General features: G+C 42.8%; 1 protein-coding gene across 24 annotated transcripts in view; it reads left to right on the top strand.

The window, feature by feature from the left end:
* Positions 1-14,997, top strand: part of SNX29 (sorting nexin 29) — a 484,058-nt gene that overhangs the window by 258,659 nt on the left and 210,402 nt on the right. For 3 of the 24 annotated variants that reach the window (XM_039492904.1, XM_039492900.1, XM_039492897.1), the window contains one exon: positions 12,153-12,479. The exons of the other annotated variants lie outside the window; for them this stretch is intronic. In XM_039492904.1, the coding sequence (XP_039348838.1) occupies positions 12,153-12,176 (24 nt within the window). In that variant the 3' untranslated portion in view covers positions 12,177-12,479. Of the gene's footprint in view, positions 1-12,152; positions 12,480-14,997 lie in introns of those variants that run through there. 24 annotated transcript variants of the gene reach the window in all.

Genomic DNA, 14,997 nt, shown 5'->3' with positions numbered 1-14,997 from the left:
CATAGGCAATACAGTCAGAAATCGTTAACAGAAAATAAAGATAAACCACTTTCTAATGAATCCTGTGGCACCTTATAGACTAACAGACGTTTTGCAGCATGAGCTTGCATCTGACAAAGTGGGTATTCACCCACGAAAGCTCATGCTGCAAAACGTCTGTTAGTCTATAAGATGCCACAGGATTCTTTGCTGTTTTTACAGATCCAGACTAACACAGCTACCCCTCTGACACTTTCTAATGCTAAACTTGACAGGCTAAATTTAATTCAAGGTAAAGCTCTTACCCACATGCTCCCAATATTACTGACCAAACTCTCAGGTCAGGACCCTTCTCTCAGAGTCCAGTGGATGTTTCTTCTTCCCAGGTGCAAAGAGTGAGATGGACAGGGAGAGAAAGAGAGGGGTCCCTTGGGAATGTTTGCCCCTCTTTTTTTTTATAGTTTCAGTCCCTCTCTTGAAAAGCATTTCCATCTGAGAACCAGAAGATAAAGTGTTTGTCTGGAAGGATGTTCCCCGCTGGTTTTTTCACCTGTGTGAGCTTCCTTTTTTTTCCCCTCCCTTCCTGCTTGATGACTCTGTTTATGGAAAATTAAGACAAGCATACACTCCTTTGTTCAAAACAGGTCTGTTTGACATGAGTCTGAACATGTATTTTTTACCTTAGAATTACAGGGGTAATTAGAATCATAGGGTTAGAAGGGACCACAATGGGCACCTAGTCTAACCCCCTGCCAAGACACTGGGTTTGTTGTGACTAAACCATACAAGAGAGATGGCAATCCAGCCTACTTTTGAAAATCTCCACTGAAGGAGCTTCTGCTACCTCCCTCAGCAGTCTGTTCCACTGGCCTACTGTTCTTACAGTTAGGAAGTTTTTATACATTATACAGGGAGAAGTTTGTAACTTTACACACAATACTGATGCACCCATTTTACCATGATATTACTGATGAGCAAGTTCTGAGTTTTCAAATGATACTTCACAAGGCAAACTTTGTACAAAGATTTACGATAGTGTGTTGGATGTGAATACAGGAATGCATTCTGTCACAGTTACCCAATGGATGAAAAGTTCATTCTCATTTTCTTTCTTGTTATGCACTACCCTTTAATTACTTTAAACATAAAAGTATGGCTGTGGCATGGTACAAGTCATTACAGAGGTAGGTAGATATTTGTTGAGGTATTTATTTAAAATGAGGCAGTTGGAATTTGTGAACAAAAAAGCAGATTAGCCTAAACTGTGGGTTTCTTTGCTATTTTTACTTTATTTCTTTGTTTTCTGTTATAAAAACTCAGCAAAATCAGTTATTGTTCTGGTTGCACACTGCTTGGGGAAGGGAGGAAATTGTAGCTGTAAGCAGCCCCTGCCTTTGGAAGGATAAGATGCTGTGATAGATAAAGGAATGAGAGAAAACATATTTTTGTGTACCATCCAAAGCTCCCAAGTCCAATACCAATGCCATTACAACATAGCAGGAAAATTATAATTACAAAAAATGCTGCCAGTTCTGGTGTTCAGAGTTGCCAGAACTGAATAGACAGAACATCTGTGATAAGAAATAAATAGCACAGGGGTATTTTTTAGAGCAGGAGTGGGCAAACTACGGCCTGCGTGCTGGATCCGGCCCCTCAGGGTTTTGGATCCAGCCCACGGCGCCGCCTGCACCACATCCCTGCGATCCCCAGGCGGGGGTGCAGATGGCTCCATGCGTTGCCCTTGCCTCCAGGCACCTCCCCCCGCAACTCCCATTGGCTGGGAACAGGGAACTGGGGCCAATGGGAGCTTCAGGGGAGGTACCTGGAGGGGGCAGTGCATGCAGAGCCCTCCGCTCCCCCTCCCACAGGGGCCACAGCACTTCTGGGTGCCGGGGACAGGGCAGGGGCTGGGGACAGGGCAGGCATGCAGGGAACCTGCCCTGGCCCCGGTGCGCACCACTGCCACCCCGGAGTAAGAGGCACCAGGCCGGAGCCCGAATCCCTCCTGTACCCCACCCCCCAACTCCCTGCCTTGAGCCCCCTGCCTGCACCTCGCACCCCAGCTCCCTGCCCTGAGCCCCCTTGTACACCCCACACCCCTCCTGCACCCCAACCCTGTGCCTTGAGCTCCCTGCTGCATCCTGCACCCCTGTGCACCCCAACCCCCTGCCCTGAGCACCCTGCACTCCTCCTGCACACCAAAACCCTACTCTGAGCCCCCTCCCACAGTCCACACCCCTCCTGCACCCCTGCCCTGAGCCCCCTCCTGCACTCCGCACCCCTCCTCTTCCCCAATCCCTTGCCCTGAGCCTCTTCCTGCACACTGCACTCCCTCCCACACACCGCACTCCCTCCAGCACCCCAATCCCCTGCCCTGGCCCTGAATACAATTTCCCCACCCAGATGTGACCCTCGGCCCAAAAAGTTTGCCCATCCCTGTTTTAGCGGAATCTGGGGGAGATTGAGTATTTGAGAAAAACAATTTAAAAAATAGGTTTTTTTACTAAATGTGTAAGCTGCCTTTTTAAATTGCCTACGTTATGCACAGGAAAGGATAAGATTCTTCATTACTACTTTTGGAGTCTGAATCATTGCAATCTCCCTGGTTAGATGGAAAGAGAGATTTCCTAGAATATGTTTTTATTAATTAACAAATACATTTTTTTTCCTCAACACCGGGGAGCTATTTATTGGGTGCACAGTGCTACATTTAGTAAAGCTCTATTGTGGCTTGGACAATTTTGACTTAATAATGATCCTGTTCACCTCTGGTCCCTAGGGAGACATCATGCCCTGCTGCAGCTGTTCACTTGTAAAGTAGCTAATGCCAGCTGTGGAATTACTTAGCTGTTTGGCTCATTCATTTGGCTTTCAAGTTACAGCCAGCAAGCCAGTACTGAATTGTGTTGGTTTCTTTGTCTTTCTCTCTCTCTCCTCTCCTCTCCTCCGCTCCCGGATTCATGCAGTAGTAAAGATTCTACATGTCAGCTCCTGCTCTTTTTCACCTGTGCAATTTGTGATGCTGTGTGATTGAATATGACTATTTTAGGGCTGTCAATTGCAGTTAGCTCAAGTGATTAATGCAAAACAAATTAACTCGATTAAAAAATTAATCACAATTGCAGTTTTAATCGCACTATTCAACATTAATAGAATGCCAATTCTATTATAGTTTAATAGTGCGATTAAATCTTTGTTTAATTGTGATTTTTTTATCTTGCTATTAATCAAGATTAATTTTTAATCGATTAACAGCCCTAATATTTTTTACATCTGATGTTTACTGCCACATAATTTCACACAACTGTGAAAATTTAAAATAAATAAAAATCAGAAAAACCTTAAAAATGAACATCAATATTATCTGACAACATTATAAAAAAATTAAAATTTGAATTCTGCCAGACTATTTATAATTGCCTTGTAAGTACGGGCTAGTGGTTGTGCCTGTAACATAAGTGACATTGTTAATTTGTAGCAATAATATAGGGTATTACTTATATGTAGGCCCAGATCTTGACTGCAATCAGATCTGCAGAGACAGAGTCTTATATCTATGCAGAGATCCACCGAAGTCAGTGGGGCTCTGTGCAAGCAAACGGGTATACATGCAGTTCCAAATGTAGGAAAGGGCCATATCTTCTAAATGAGGGTATCACTATTTACATGTTTTAGGCAGATTACTGTGTAATTGCACTTGAGCCATTAAAAAGTGATTATAATCTAATCTGATTTATGATAGTTACAATTTGTAGTCTAATTCTATGTGTTACTTTCAATGTAGTGTACGTAGTGAATAACTATAGTAATCCCCACGTGTCTCAATGGTCAGATGTTAATCTGTAATTAATAATATTTATGCTGAGAAACTAAAGTCACATGAATTGCATAAAATCATTTTTAGTAATTTGTTTTAATGTACATTTGAACACAACAGGAAGATTTAAATATACACAAGACAGTAATACCCCTGTTTTTTCTTTAAGTGTATTCAGAGGTTACCTATATTATGATCAAAATGTGGCAGCACTTTTTGAAATAGTAAGAAAAACTGAGCAGTTAACTATACAAGTTTAATATTGAACTCACTGAAACAGACCATTTTTACTTATATGTTAAATCTGTTTTTTATAAAAGAGTTTGACATGTGATTGCAGATTTATTCCTTTGGTTCTTTGTATGGGATTAAATATACTAGTAGCCTTGAGGTTCACATTAAACATAGTGAGCTTTCAAATTGCAATAACCTTTCTTTTACAATGCTTTTATAACTTCTTTCTGATCATTTTAATAAGTAGAAAGATTGTGATTTGTAATAAGATTTATGATAAAAAAATCGTGATACTTTAGAGAGCTACTTTATTGGCTGAATACTGTTGTATGCAATTTTTATCTCAATATAGGGCATTTTCAGGTCAGGGTCAAATGCTTTGTGGCGATGTCATATAAATTGTGGGCCTTGTTACAGGAATTTTATTTTATAAATGCCAATTCTGCCAGTGCCATTTTCTTTAGTGTAGAGATACATTTTCTGAATCATTTTGAAAAAAAAAGTCTTCTAATTCGGTTAAAAAACTATTTTAAAATGATCCGGGAAAATGCTATATTGTCCATTTCATTAAAAAAATTATTTTATTTTATATACCCAGTTCATAATTTTACCATATTCTCTTACTATTATCCCAATTTATGAGATGTCATTGGCTGTGGTATTGTCATTCAAACATCTGTCTGAGAGACATGACATTTCACAAAATGGAAAGACGAGACATATGTAAGCAAAAGTGGAAGTGGCTAGTGATATAGATTTTGGTATTAAAGAGAGAGTGAGAGAAGGAGGTGTCACTTCATGATCCCAAAAAACATATTTGAAAATCAGATTAAGGGACAAAGGATTACACCGTGCTCCCTTTTCCTTATTTCTTTCAGTCCCAGTTAGTATGAAATAAAATTGTCTTAGGGAGAAGCTATGGCCCTGATGACATTAGTCAAATTCTTTTTCATATGGCTTGCCAAGAGAAAGAGATTAGGTTTTGTTAGAAACTGGAATACAACATTGGGAAGTCCTTAAATTAGTGTACAGCAGTGGTTTTCAACCTGTGGCCAATGGACCCCCTGGGCCAGCGGACTTCCATTTGAAATTTTTTAGGGGTCCGCAAATGAAAAAAGGTTGAAAACCACTGGGATACAGAAGTAATGGTTAAGATATAATCCGAAAGAGTTATTGAATCAGGAATGAAAAGTATATTTTAGCTTATCTGTATGACAGGCGTCCCCAGCATCGACATCTTGTAATAGATATTGCAACTGTTAGGGAAATAATAGATTTGGATCTATATGCATCCGAAGAAGTGAGCTGCAGCTCACGAAAGCTCATGCTAAAATAAATTTGTTAGTCTTTAAGGTGCCACAAGTACTCCTGTTCTTTTTAATAGATTTGGAGTTTGCTAGTGGTGTGCCTTGTTAATGAGCTTTTACAACTAAAACTTATCCTTAGTGTTGACCTTCCCCCTTCCCTTTCCTCCCCCCCGCCCAAGTAGATAATTACACCATATACAACGTGTTCATATCTTTCTGTGCTCAGCTCTGTGTGTGTGTATATATTACATATTTTGAGGTTGGTATGGTAGTTACTTATTTTGAATGGAAAAGTAACCATTGTAGCAAAATCTTATGTAACTTAACAAGCCAATTTTCTATAGCTTTAAATGTTGAATAAGGTATTTATGGCATATAATTCATAACTTCCTTTTGGAGTTTATACTTGGATTTCTAGAGAAGGGGGTCACAGTCCACCTTTTTTTCTTGTTTCAAATGTTAAAAGTATTTTTCTCTTACTTAATTGGCCTCTCAGAGTTGGTAAGACAACTCCCACCTTTTCATGCTCTCTGTATGTGTATATATATCTCCCCAATATATGTTCCATTCTATGCATCTGAAGAAGTGGGCTCTAGCCCACGAAAGCTTATGCTCAAATAAATTTGTTAGTCTCTAAGGTGCCAAAAGTACTCCTGTTCTTTTTGCGGATACAGACTAACACGGCTGCTACTCTGAAACCTGTCGTTGGAAAGATAGGGTGGGTGGGGTAATATCTCATATTGGACTTTGGTGAAAGAGACAAGCTTTCGAGCTACACAGAGCTCTTCAGTTCTGAAAAAGGTACTCAGTGTCACAGCTAAATACAAGATGGAACAGATTGTTTAGCATAAGGAGTTCACATTAAATGGTCTCTTACAACATGTTAAGTAGGCAGTTAACACTTCTGCATTCAAAGGACAAAGGAGAGTTACAGATTGCCGTAATCAGCCATACATTCAGTGTGTTTATTAAGTCTGATTTTTAGTGTCTAACACATTTATGAATTTAAGCTCCAAGGCAGGTTTCTTTTTTGAACTGCAGTTTATATAGAAAATACATAGCACCCTTTTCCAAAGAATGTTTTAGTGATGTAGAAGTACAACATCCCCAAGTATATACTAATACTTCTTAGTATCTGTACTAAGTTTTTGAAAATTATTAAATTAACACATATTGAGGTATCAGTATTTTACAGCATAATTACCTTGCACTATCAGAAAAATAATAGATTTTAATTAACAATTATTTTACCACCAAAGAGCCAAAAGAAACTTGAAGTATTGATAATGTATTATACCAAAATACTCAAGAAGTTATTTATGTACATACATTTAATTGCTATTATAATTAAATTTCAATTCAACTGTTAATTATCCTTAGATTAAATCCAGGAAAAAGGAATAATGTAAATTATGTGTTCTCTATGAAAAACATATTGTGCAAATAATAAAGATTTTTATTTATTACAAGCAGTGCAGTATTAAGGTTTGAAATGGAAAGGGTAGATCAGAAGAAGAAACTTGCTCCATCCAGCTTATGTCCCATGCATTTTCAGATGAGTTTTTTCTTTCTCTCAACCTTCACTCTCTGAGATGTCCTCAGGACTTTTCACATTAAAAACTGAATAAAGCCAGGTGTAGTTCTTGCTGGCAAAAATAACTTTGCTTTACCGCAGCTGAAATGTGTGCCATACGGTATTTTGTGTCATTCCTTGGTAACTAAATTACCTTCCATTTCTTTTATTTATTTATTTTCTTGAGTTTTTGCAAGTGTTATGTCAGTAACAAAATAATTAGAGAAGGCCTGACAGTTCTTAGAAAATGATCTGGGTGTAGCAAGATTCTAGACAGAGTTTTCCTATTTTTTTGTTAATTATTATCTGGCTCTTTAGCTTATATTATTTTCAAATTATAAATGATGAAAATAATTATTTCCATCATCCATGCCATTGCTAAAAAACCCAAACTTTCTGGTGTAAAATTGCCATGCACAGATCCTTGGGCGTTTTGTGAATTTTTGATAGTTTTAGCTTTCAATCTTTTTTTAAAATGCTTTCATGTTTGCTTAGGAGTTGTCCAGAGCATTATTCACTTCAGAAAGATGAGCCCATTAAATAGTAGGAGGCTTGCTGCTTCTCTGCAGTAAGATATTTCTAAAGATGATTTAGATGCAATGCATTTGAAGTAACAAATTAAATGAGATGGAAAACTTCTATTAAGTATCGAACGCTATAACTTTTGAAACCATTTACATTTCTCCTTTAAACATCACTGTCTTATATTTCTATGCAGAAAGTATAGTGAGAAGCCTGGTAAATACAGGCATTATGCTAACATAACATAAGCTATGTGTACACTAGCACTTTTGTTGGTAAAACTTGCGTCGGTCAGGGCTGTGAAAAAAAACTGTGTGGACAGTGCTATGTCAGCAGGAGATGCTGACAAAGCTGTCAGTGATCTCCCACTGACATAGCTACTGCCGCTAGTTGGGGGTGGTTTAAGTATGCCGACAGGAGAGCTCTCTCCCGTCGGCATAGAATGGCTACATGGGAGACCTTACAGTGGCACAGCTGTAGCGGTACAGTTGTGCCTCTGTAAGGTCTGTAGTGTAGACATAGCCTAAGTCAGGAGTCGGCAACCTTTGGCACGCGGCTCGCCAGGGTAAGCACCCTGGTGGGTTGGGCCGGTTTCTTTACCTGCCACGGCCAGCACATCCCGCGCCGCTTCCAGCAGCCCCCATTGGCCTGGAGCGGCGAACCACGGTCAGTGGGAGCTGCAATCAGCTGAACCTGTGGGCATGGCAGGTAAACAAACCGGCCTGGCCCACCAGGGTGCTTACCCTGGCGAGCTGCATGCCAAAGGTTGCCGACCCCTGGCCCAAATACACTTCTAAAAGAAATGGTAAAATTGCTTGAGTACGTATTGTATGCAGTGGTGTTGTAGCCACATTAGTCCCAGGATATCAGAGAGACAAGGTGGGTGAGGTAATATCTTTTATTGGACAGGTTCCTGTTGGTGAGAGACATAAGCTTTTGAGCTCACACAGAGCTCTTCTTCAGGTCTGAGAAATGTACTCACAGTGTCACAGCTAAATATAGAGTGGAACAGATAGTTTAGCATAAGTAGTTAATACATATTTCAAGGGACCATTCAAGGTGAAGTGGCCCATTAACACCTCCCCATTCATAGTGGGGAAAGGGAAAAAATAGCTTGGGTGGGGGTGGTTAGTTAGTCATAGATTGTTGTGATAAGCTATTTATCCAGTGTCTCTCTTCAGTTCATAATTTTGAATGTCTAGCAGAGTTATGAATTTAAGCTCCCAGGCTTGTCTTTTGAACATATTGTGCTGGTTTCCTTTGAGGATGAAGTCTGATAGGTCAGATATAGAGTGATCGCTTGTGAAAAGTGTTCATCTATAGACAACATGGTGTTTTTGTCTTTTATATGTGTGAGTTCATTTGAGAGCATAGTGATTGTCTGGTTTCACCCACATAGTTGTTATCAGGGATCTTTGTGGCAGTGGAGATACGTCCACAGGTTTTGCATCTGTTGTTGTGGTAGAGTCTAGAGCCACTTTTAGTTGGTGTGTCCTGGTCTGTGGGGAGTTTGCTTCTGATGATGAGCTTGGAAAGGTTGGGGGGTTGCTTGACAGCCGTAAGAGGCGGGTTCAGGAAAGATTTCTTTCAGACTGTGGTCCCCATTGAGTATGGGTTGTAACTGTTTGATGATACCCCATATGTGTTCTAGTGTGGGGTGATAGGTGACAGCTAGGGGTGTGTAGTCAGTGGGGATTTTATTTCTGTATTGAAGCATGTTCTCTTCGGGTATTTGGGTGGCCCGTTCCATGACACAATTTATTCTAGATCTAGATCTACTTTAAATACCTGTCAATCTATAAATGTATAGAAACATAAATGCAAATGCAGCAAATAATCCTGTGGCACCTTATAGACTAACAGACGTTTTGCAGCATGAGCTTTCGTGGGTGAATGCCCACTTCTTCGGATGCAAGTAGTGGAAATTTCCAGGGGCAGGTATATATAAGCAAGCAAGAAGCAAGCTTGCTTATATATACCTGCCCCTGGAAATTTCCACTACTTGCATCCGAAGAAGTGGGTATTCACCCACGAAAGCTCATGCTACAAAACGTCTGTTAGTCTATAAGGTGCCATGGGATTCTCTGCTGCTTTTACAGAACCAGACTAACACGGCTACCCCTCTGATAAATGCAAAGTAATGTAGTATGCTGTATTGCTTTAAATATCATTGTAAGCAGTTTATCGCTTAAGCTGAGTGATGAGGAGTCCTTCACCACAATCTGTGAAGTTGGGAAATTATTATAATCGTATTTGTTATGGACATGGCCTTTTGGTGAGAGACTCCAAAAAGTAATTAATCAGGCATATGTGCAATTCTGCTTTGGAGGAAGTAGTACTATACCTGCTAGGTCTATAGCTTCTGAATATGTGAGGAAACTTAATCATGATGACAATATTTGATTTGGGAAATTCTGAAATTTTAGCACATGGAATTTAAGTACATAATGCAAACATATAATGGGTGGTTTTCATTTAAATATGTAGGTTCAATGTAGTTTAACTAAGTAACCTCACACTTGTATATCTATTCCATGCAAAAAACCCTAGTGTTTCTACAATATTGAGTCTGATCGTAATTTTATTTTATTTTTGCACATCACCACAGATGGGAAGATGTTAAATTTCCCAAGCAACATGAACACCATTGCTATTCAGACAGCTGAATTAGTTCCCACTTTTTATTGTGAAACATTTGCCTCACTAATATTTCTCCCTCCCTGGTCACTTTATCAGCAATTCCATATCTAGCAGCATGTACTCCTAGCTTGGTGTCTGCCTTCCTTCCTACCTAAATATTGCCTCCCAACTCTGGGAAGAAAATGGAGAGAAAACCCCAACCCAGCAACCATAGGCTGCTCTCATTAGTATTGTGGATTGGAGTGAAAATAATGTATCTGAATCCCATCTCACTGCAATCACATCTCTGAATATTTTATTTCTATGAATTGGATATTTCACTGCAATAAGGCTCCCTGGCATTACTCCCTTGCATCTAGATGATGGGGAATTCAACCTTAACTATATATTTAACGTTCTAACAAAAGAAGAGTGAGAGGCATAATGTTCTGTATATACACATTTTAAAAAAACTGTTAGAGATGTCTTTTCAAGAGTGTTCCTGTTACAGCTGCCAAGCAAATAATAAAATAATCCTTTCAGTGTTCATTAGGTAGAGAAATGCTCCTATAAACCAGCTCTGCATAACAGTAATGGAATATAACTGTGAACAGGTTCTTAATAAGTTTTATAGTTTTCCTTTAAATTAAATCGGCTAAAAGCTGGCCATTTTAGGGCTGGCCTACACTACACAGGTCAACATAAGGTAGCTTACGTTGACCAAATTATGTCAGTTTCTACTCTACAGCCTTCATCCCACCTATGTAAGTGCCATACTACGGTGACATAATAACTCCACATCCATGAGAGGCATAAGGCTTATGTCAGTGTAGTTAGGGCAACGCACTGTCTGTGTAGACACTGCATCCCTTTCTTGTCAATTTCATGGTAGGAGTTGTGAAATTGACAAGAAAGCCCCCACTCCCCTAGAGGGCTGGGTGGCTGGACCATGTTCCCGGTTGAGAGCTGGGGTGAGAAGCCTGGGGGGCTTTCCCCTCGCTCCTGGCTGGGAGATGGGGTGAGAAGCCTAGGGGGCTTCAGACCCTGCTCCCAGCTGGGATCCGAAGCCCAGGCTCCTGGTGAGGATGTGCACCACCGACCCAAGAATGGTAGTGTGGACATGCACCAGTGCAATAACTACTCCGGTGGCTGTAAGTCGACCTAATATAGGTCGACTTAGGTTTGTAGTGTAGACATACCCTTAGTGTTGCTAACATATACAGAAGGACAGGTGAGCAGAAAATTCCTTGAGAGTTTAAGAGTTAATTTAAGGTAATTATAATGGTAGCTGGATATTTTAAATTGTTAGGCCCTAAATTCCCTCTAAGCTGCGCAGCCACGCAGCTGCCTATTAAACCCCACTTAGGGGCTCTGTGCTGCGGCGGGGAGAGATGCCTCTCCCTGCTGGCCCCAGCACAGACGTGCCGTGGCAGGGAGAGGCGCCCCTCCCTTGGCCTGGCCCAGCCCCGCTGGAGCTGCCACAGCTGGGGAGAGACACCTCTCCCCCAGCTCCACCCCAGAGCCTGCACCCCCCGCACCCCAACCCTCTGCCTCAGCTCTGATCCTCCTCCTGCACCCCAAACCCCTCATCTCCAGCTCCACCCCAGAGCCCACGCCTCCCCGCACCCCAACCCTCTGCCCCAGCTCTGATCCCCCTCCCATACCCTGAGCCCCTCATTCCCCAGCCCCACCCCAGAGTTCTCAGACCTCCACTCCCCAATCCTCTGCCCCAGCCCTGAGCCCCATCCCACACGCCGAACCCCTCAGCCCCACCCCCACCACATGACTTTTGTTATGTACACCAATATGAAGGTGGTGTGTCACACATCACCTCCATATTGATGCACATAACAAAAGTCATTCCACACATGGATGTAAAAAATTAGAGGGAACCCTGGTTAAGACATACCCTACAAAATAATAAATTATTGTTATCTTGTATATACTGCACATTCAAACTCTGGCAATAGTATTAACTTGATAATTGAGTTTACATTTTGAAATGCATGCAAGGTAAGCAGAATACGCATGATTGCAAAGCCTAAATTCTTATCTTTGTCCTACAGAAGACAGTGACCTTTTCTTTTTATGTTTCACATAGGGTAAATATACAGTTTGGAAATAGCAGCAGTGGATCACAGTATGGAGATTTGGGAAAAGGGGATAAAATGTACACACGTCTTACTTGCAGGATAAATTTGCCTGTGCACAAATAGCATAGTGTTCATTCCTTCAGCATCCTCAACATTTGAGAAATTGTTTTTAAAAGTTGGACTGTTAATACTGTTTTTCACTAACGTGGACTCTGATAATTATTACACAGAAAATTTGCATCAAGAGTTATCAGAAGGTGGTGTTCAGAATATCAGGATTAACGTGTATTAATCATGCCTGTGTACATGTATGAGAATAAAAATCATGGCAACTTGCAGTCCTATTCCTAAAGGCCTCCCAGGCACTCCAAAGTGGCATACCTCTCCCAGAGGACCTTGTGTTTCATTTCCATTCTTGCACTTACAGCCCCCCATGAACCAGGCCGGCTCTAGGTTTTTTGCCGCCCAAAGCGAAAAAATGTTTGGCTGCCCCCCCCACCCTGGGCTCCCACACACACACCAGTGCCCCCCTCCCTGCCGCCCCAGCACTGGGCTCTCTCTCCCCCACCCACCCACACCCCCTGCCGCCCCAGCACTAAGCTCCCCACCCCCAAACGTGGGATCTGCTACCAGCACACGGCGGCCAAGCCCTGACCCAGCCACGATTCCGTCCCCATACGGGTGGAGCTGCTGGGCGGCAGGGAGCAGGAGTACTTCCAGGTGACAGGGTGGCACGGAGAACACGGTCCTCTCCCTGGGCTTCGCGGCGCTGCTGGTGGCCGAGGTGGATCAGTTTGTACTCACCGCCCTCACCCCCGACATGCTGGCGGCTGAGGACCTGAAGAGCCCCCTGGACCTGCTGCTCTTGAGCCTCGCTGTGCCCTGGCCCAGCCCTGGTGGGCGGGAAGGCGAGGATCTCCGGCTGCGGGGCTACCTGCTCAGCACCAACGAGCCCAGCCAGCCGCTCACCTCCTCACACCTCCTGGGCTCGGCTCCAGGGGACTCCGCTTCCCTCCCTCCCTCCCTCCCCTGCTGGGCTCCCCCTCCCGCCCCGGCTCCTCTCACACTCCGGGAGCCCCTCTCGCCGCCACAGCCCGGGCCCTGGAGCTGAGCGCGGGCTGCGGCGGCGGCGAGAGGGGGCTCCTGGAGTGTGTGAGGAGCCGGGGAGGGAGGGGGAGCCGAGCCTGGGCTGCGGCTGTGAGAGGGGCTCCCGGAGTGTGTGAGGAGCCAGGGAGGGAGGGAAGTGGGGCCTGGGATGCAGAGAGGGAGGAGGGGTCCTGCTGCTGCTGCTGCTCTGAGTCTCCCCAGGGTGGCACGGCATTTCCCTGCCCAAGCGGGCTGTGCAGGGCGCCGCTGGGCTGGGCAGAGGGCGCCGATCCCGGCTCGTGCGCTGACAGAGCAAGTGGCTTTTTGCCACTCCAAGCAAAAAAAAAAGGGGGGGGGGCTTGCCGCCCCTTAGAAAGTGCCTTCCCAAGCACATGCTTGGAGGGCTGGTGTCTAGAGCCAGCCCAGCCATGAACTGAAACAGTTGTTTTCTAGCACAGGATAGTATGAGGGCTCTTGCTATCTCTGCCTCTCTAGGAGCACTGTCATGGAGGGTGTAGACAGAATCAGCATGTAATACTTCCATACTGCTAACATTCACAAATGGCATCAGAGAGATACTGGAAGTTGCAAAGAGTTAAAGGCAGTATCTAATAGTATGTCTACACTGCAAGTAAATACCTGTGACTGACCCATTTCAGCTGACTTGGGCTTGTGGGGCTCGGGCTGTAGAGCTAAAAAACTAAGTCACCTGGGCTTGGAGGGAGTCTGGGCTCTGGGACCTTCCCACCTTGTGAGCATTTCATAAGCATTATTACAATTTTTCTTGGAACTCTTTTTTCATAGCCTTCGACCTGGAAAGGCAGGTTGCCATAATACTGTGACATGAGTTTATCTGTACGGGCCTTCCAGGGAGAGAGAATTTTCAGCTAATTCATATCAGAAATCCCTGATCTAATATAGTTTTTCTATACACCCTTACGTTGCAATTTTAAGGTCTGATATCTCATGACCTACCATCTCGTGATCTACCAGGGATAGTGAGAAGTGCTTAGTTCCAAATCCCAGCTTTTCAGGGAGACCTCAGCTGAAATCAGGATTTTGGAACTATGCATTAAGTGCCTTAGGAATTCCATTTGGCTCTAATATGGGCTTTAGCAAGTGTACATTTCAGCCATGAAAAATATCTAAAATGTGGATGGTATTTTCAAGACTACATCTGACTGATATGGATTTTACTAAGCTATAAAAGCTAACATGCACCAAGAACCCTCACTCTTTGTCCTCATCTTAGTTATTGGTGCTGAATTGGGGGGGAAAACCCACCCACCATTCTCACAGCTGCCTTTTTTAATGTTACTATCCATTCTTCCCTCTCTTTATCTCTCTTTAACACTCCAGCCTCTGCTCAGAGAAACCAAATAAAACCCAGTGTAAGCTAAGCTCAGGGTGTAGTGATCTTGTTCAGATCATGTAGTATGTGGTTTCAACAGCTCCCAACTGCCCACACAGAGTAGTTTGAATCCCTCACTAGTACAATAGTAACCTCTTTTTGTATATGACTTTAGGCTCATTATGAAATATGGGACTAAAAGTCAGGAGTTTTTAAAAATGACTTGCTATTATTGTGCTATATTGAATGAATGGCAGTGAACTTGCTGTCTAAAGCTCTCAAGAACAAATGAGTTTGTTCACCAGAGTTCTGTTTTTTCTTAGAATTTTCCCCAGAGATCTGATCGTGCAGTAGTTAATTTGATTGATTGATTTGAGTTGATTAGGCTCAAACGGAAGAAGTAGGTACAGGGTATA

The sequence above is a fragment of the Mauremys reevesii genome, linkage group 10 (assembly GCF_016161935.1).
Source record: "Mauremys reevesii isolate NIE-2019 linkage group 10, ASM1616193v1, whole genome shotgun sequence".
NCBI classification, from domain to species: Eukaryota; Metazoa; Chordata; order Testudines; family Geoemydidae; genus Mauremys; species Mauremys reevesii.
This window is presented reverse-complemented; position numbering and strand designations above follow the sequence as displayed.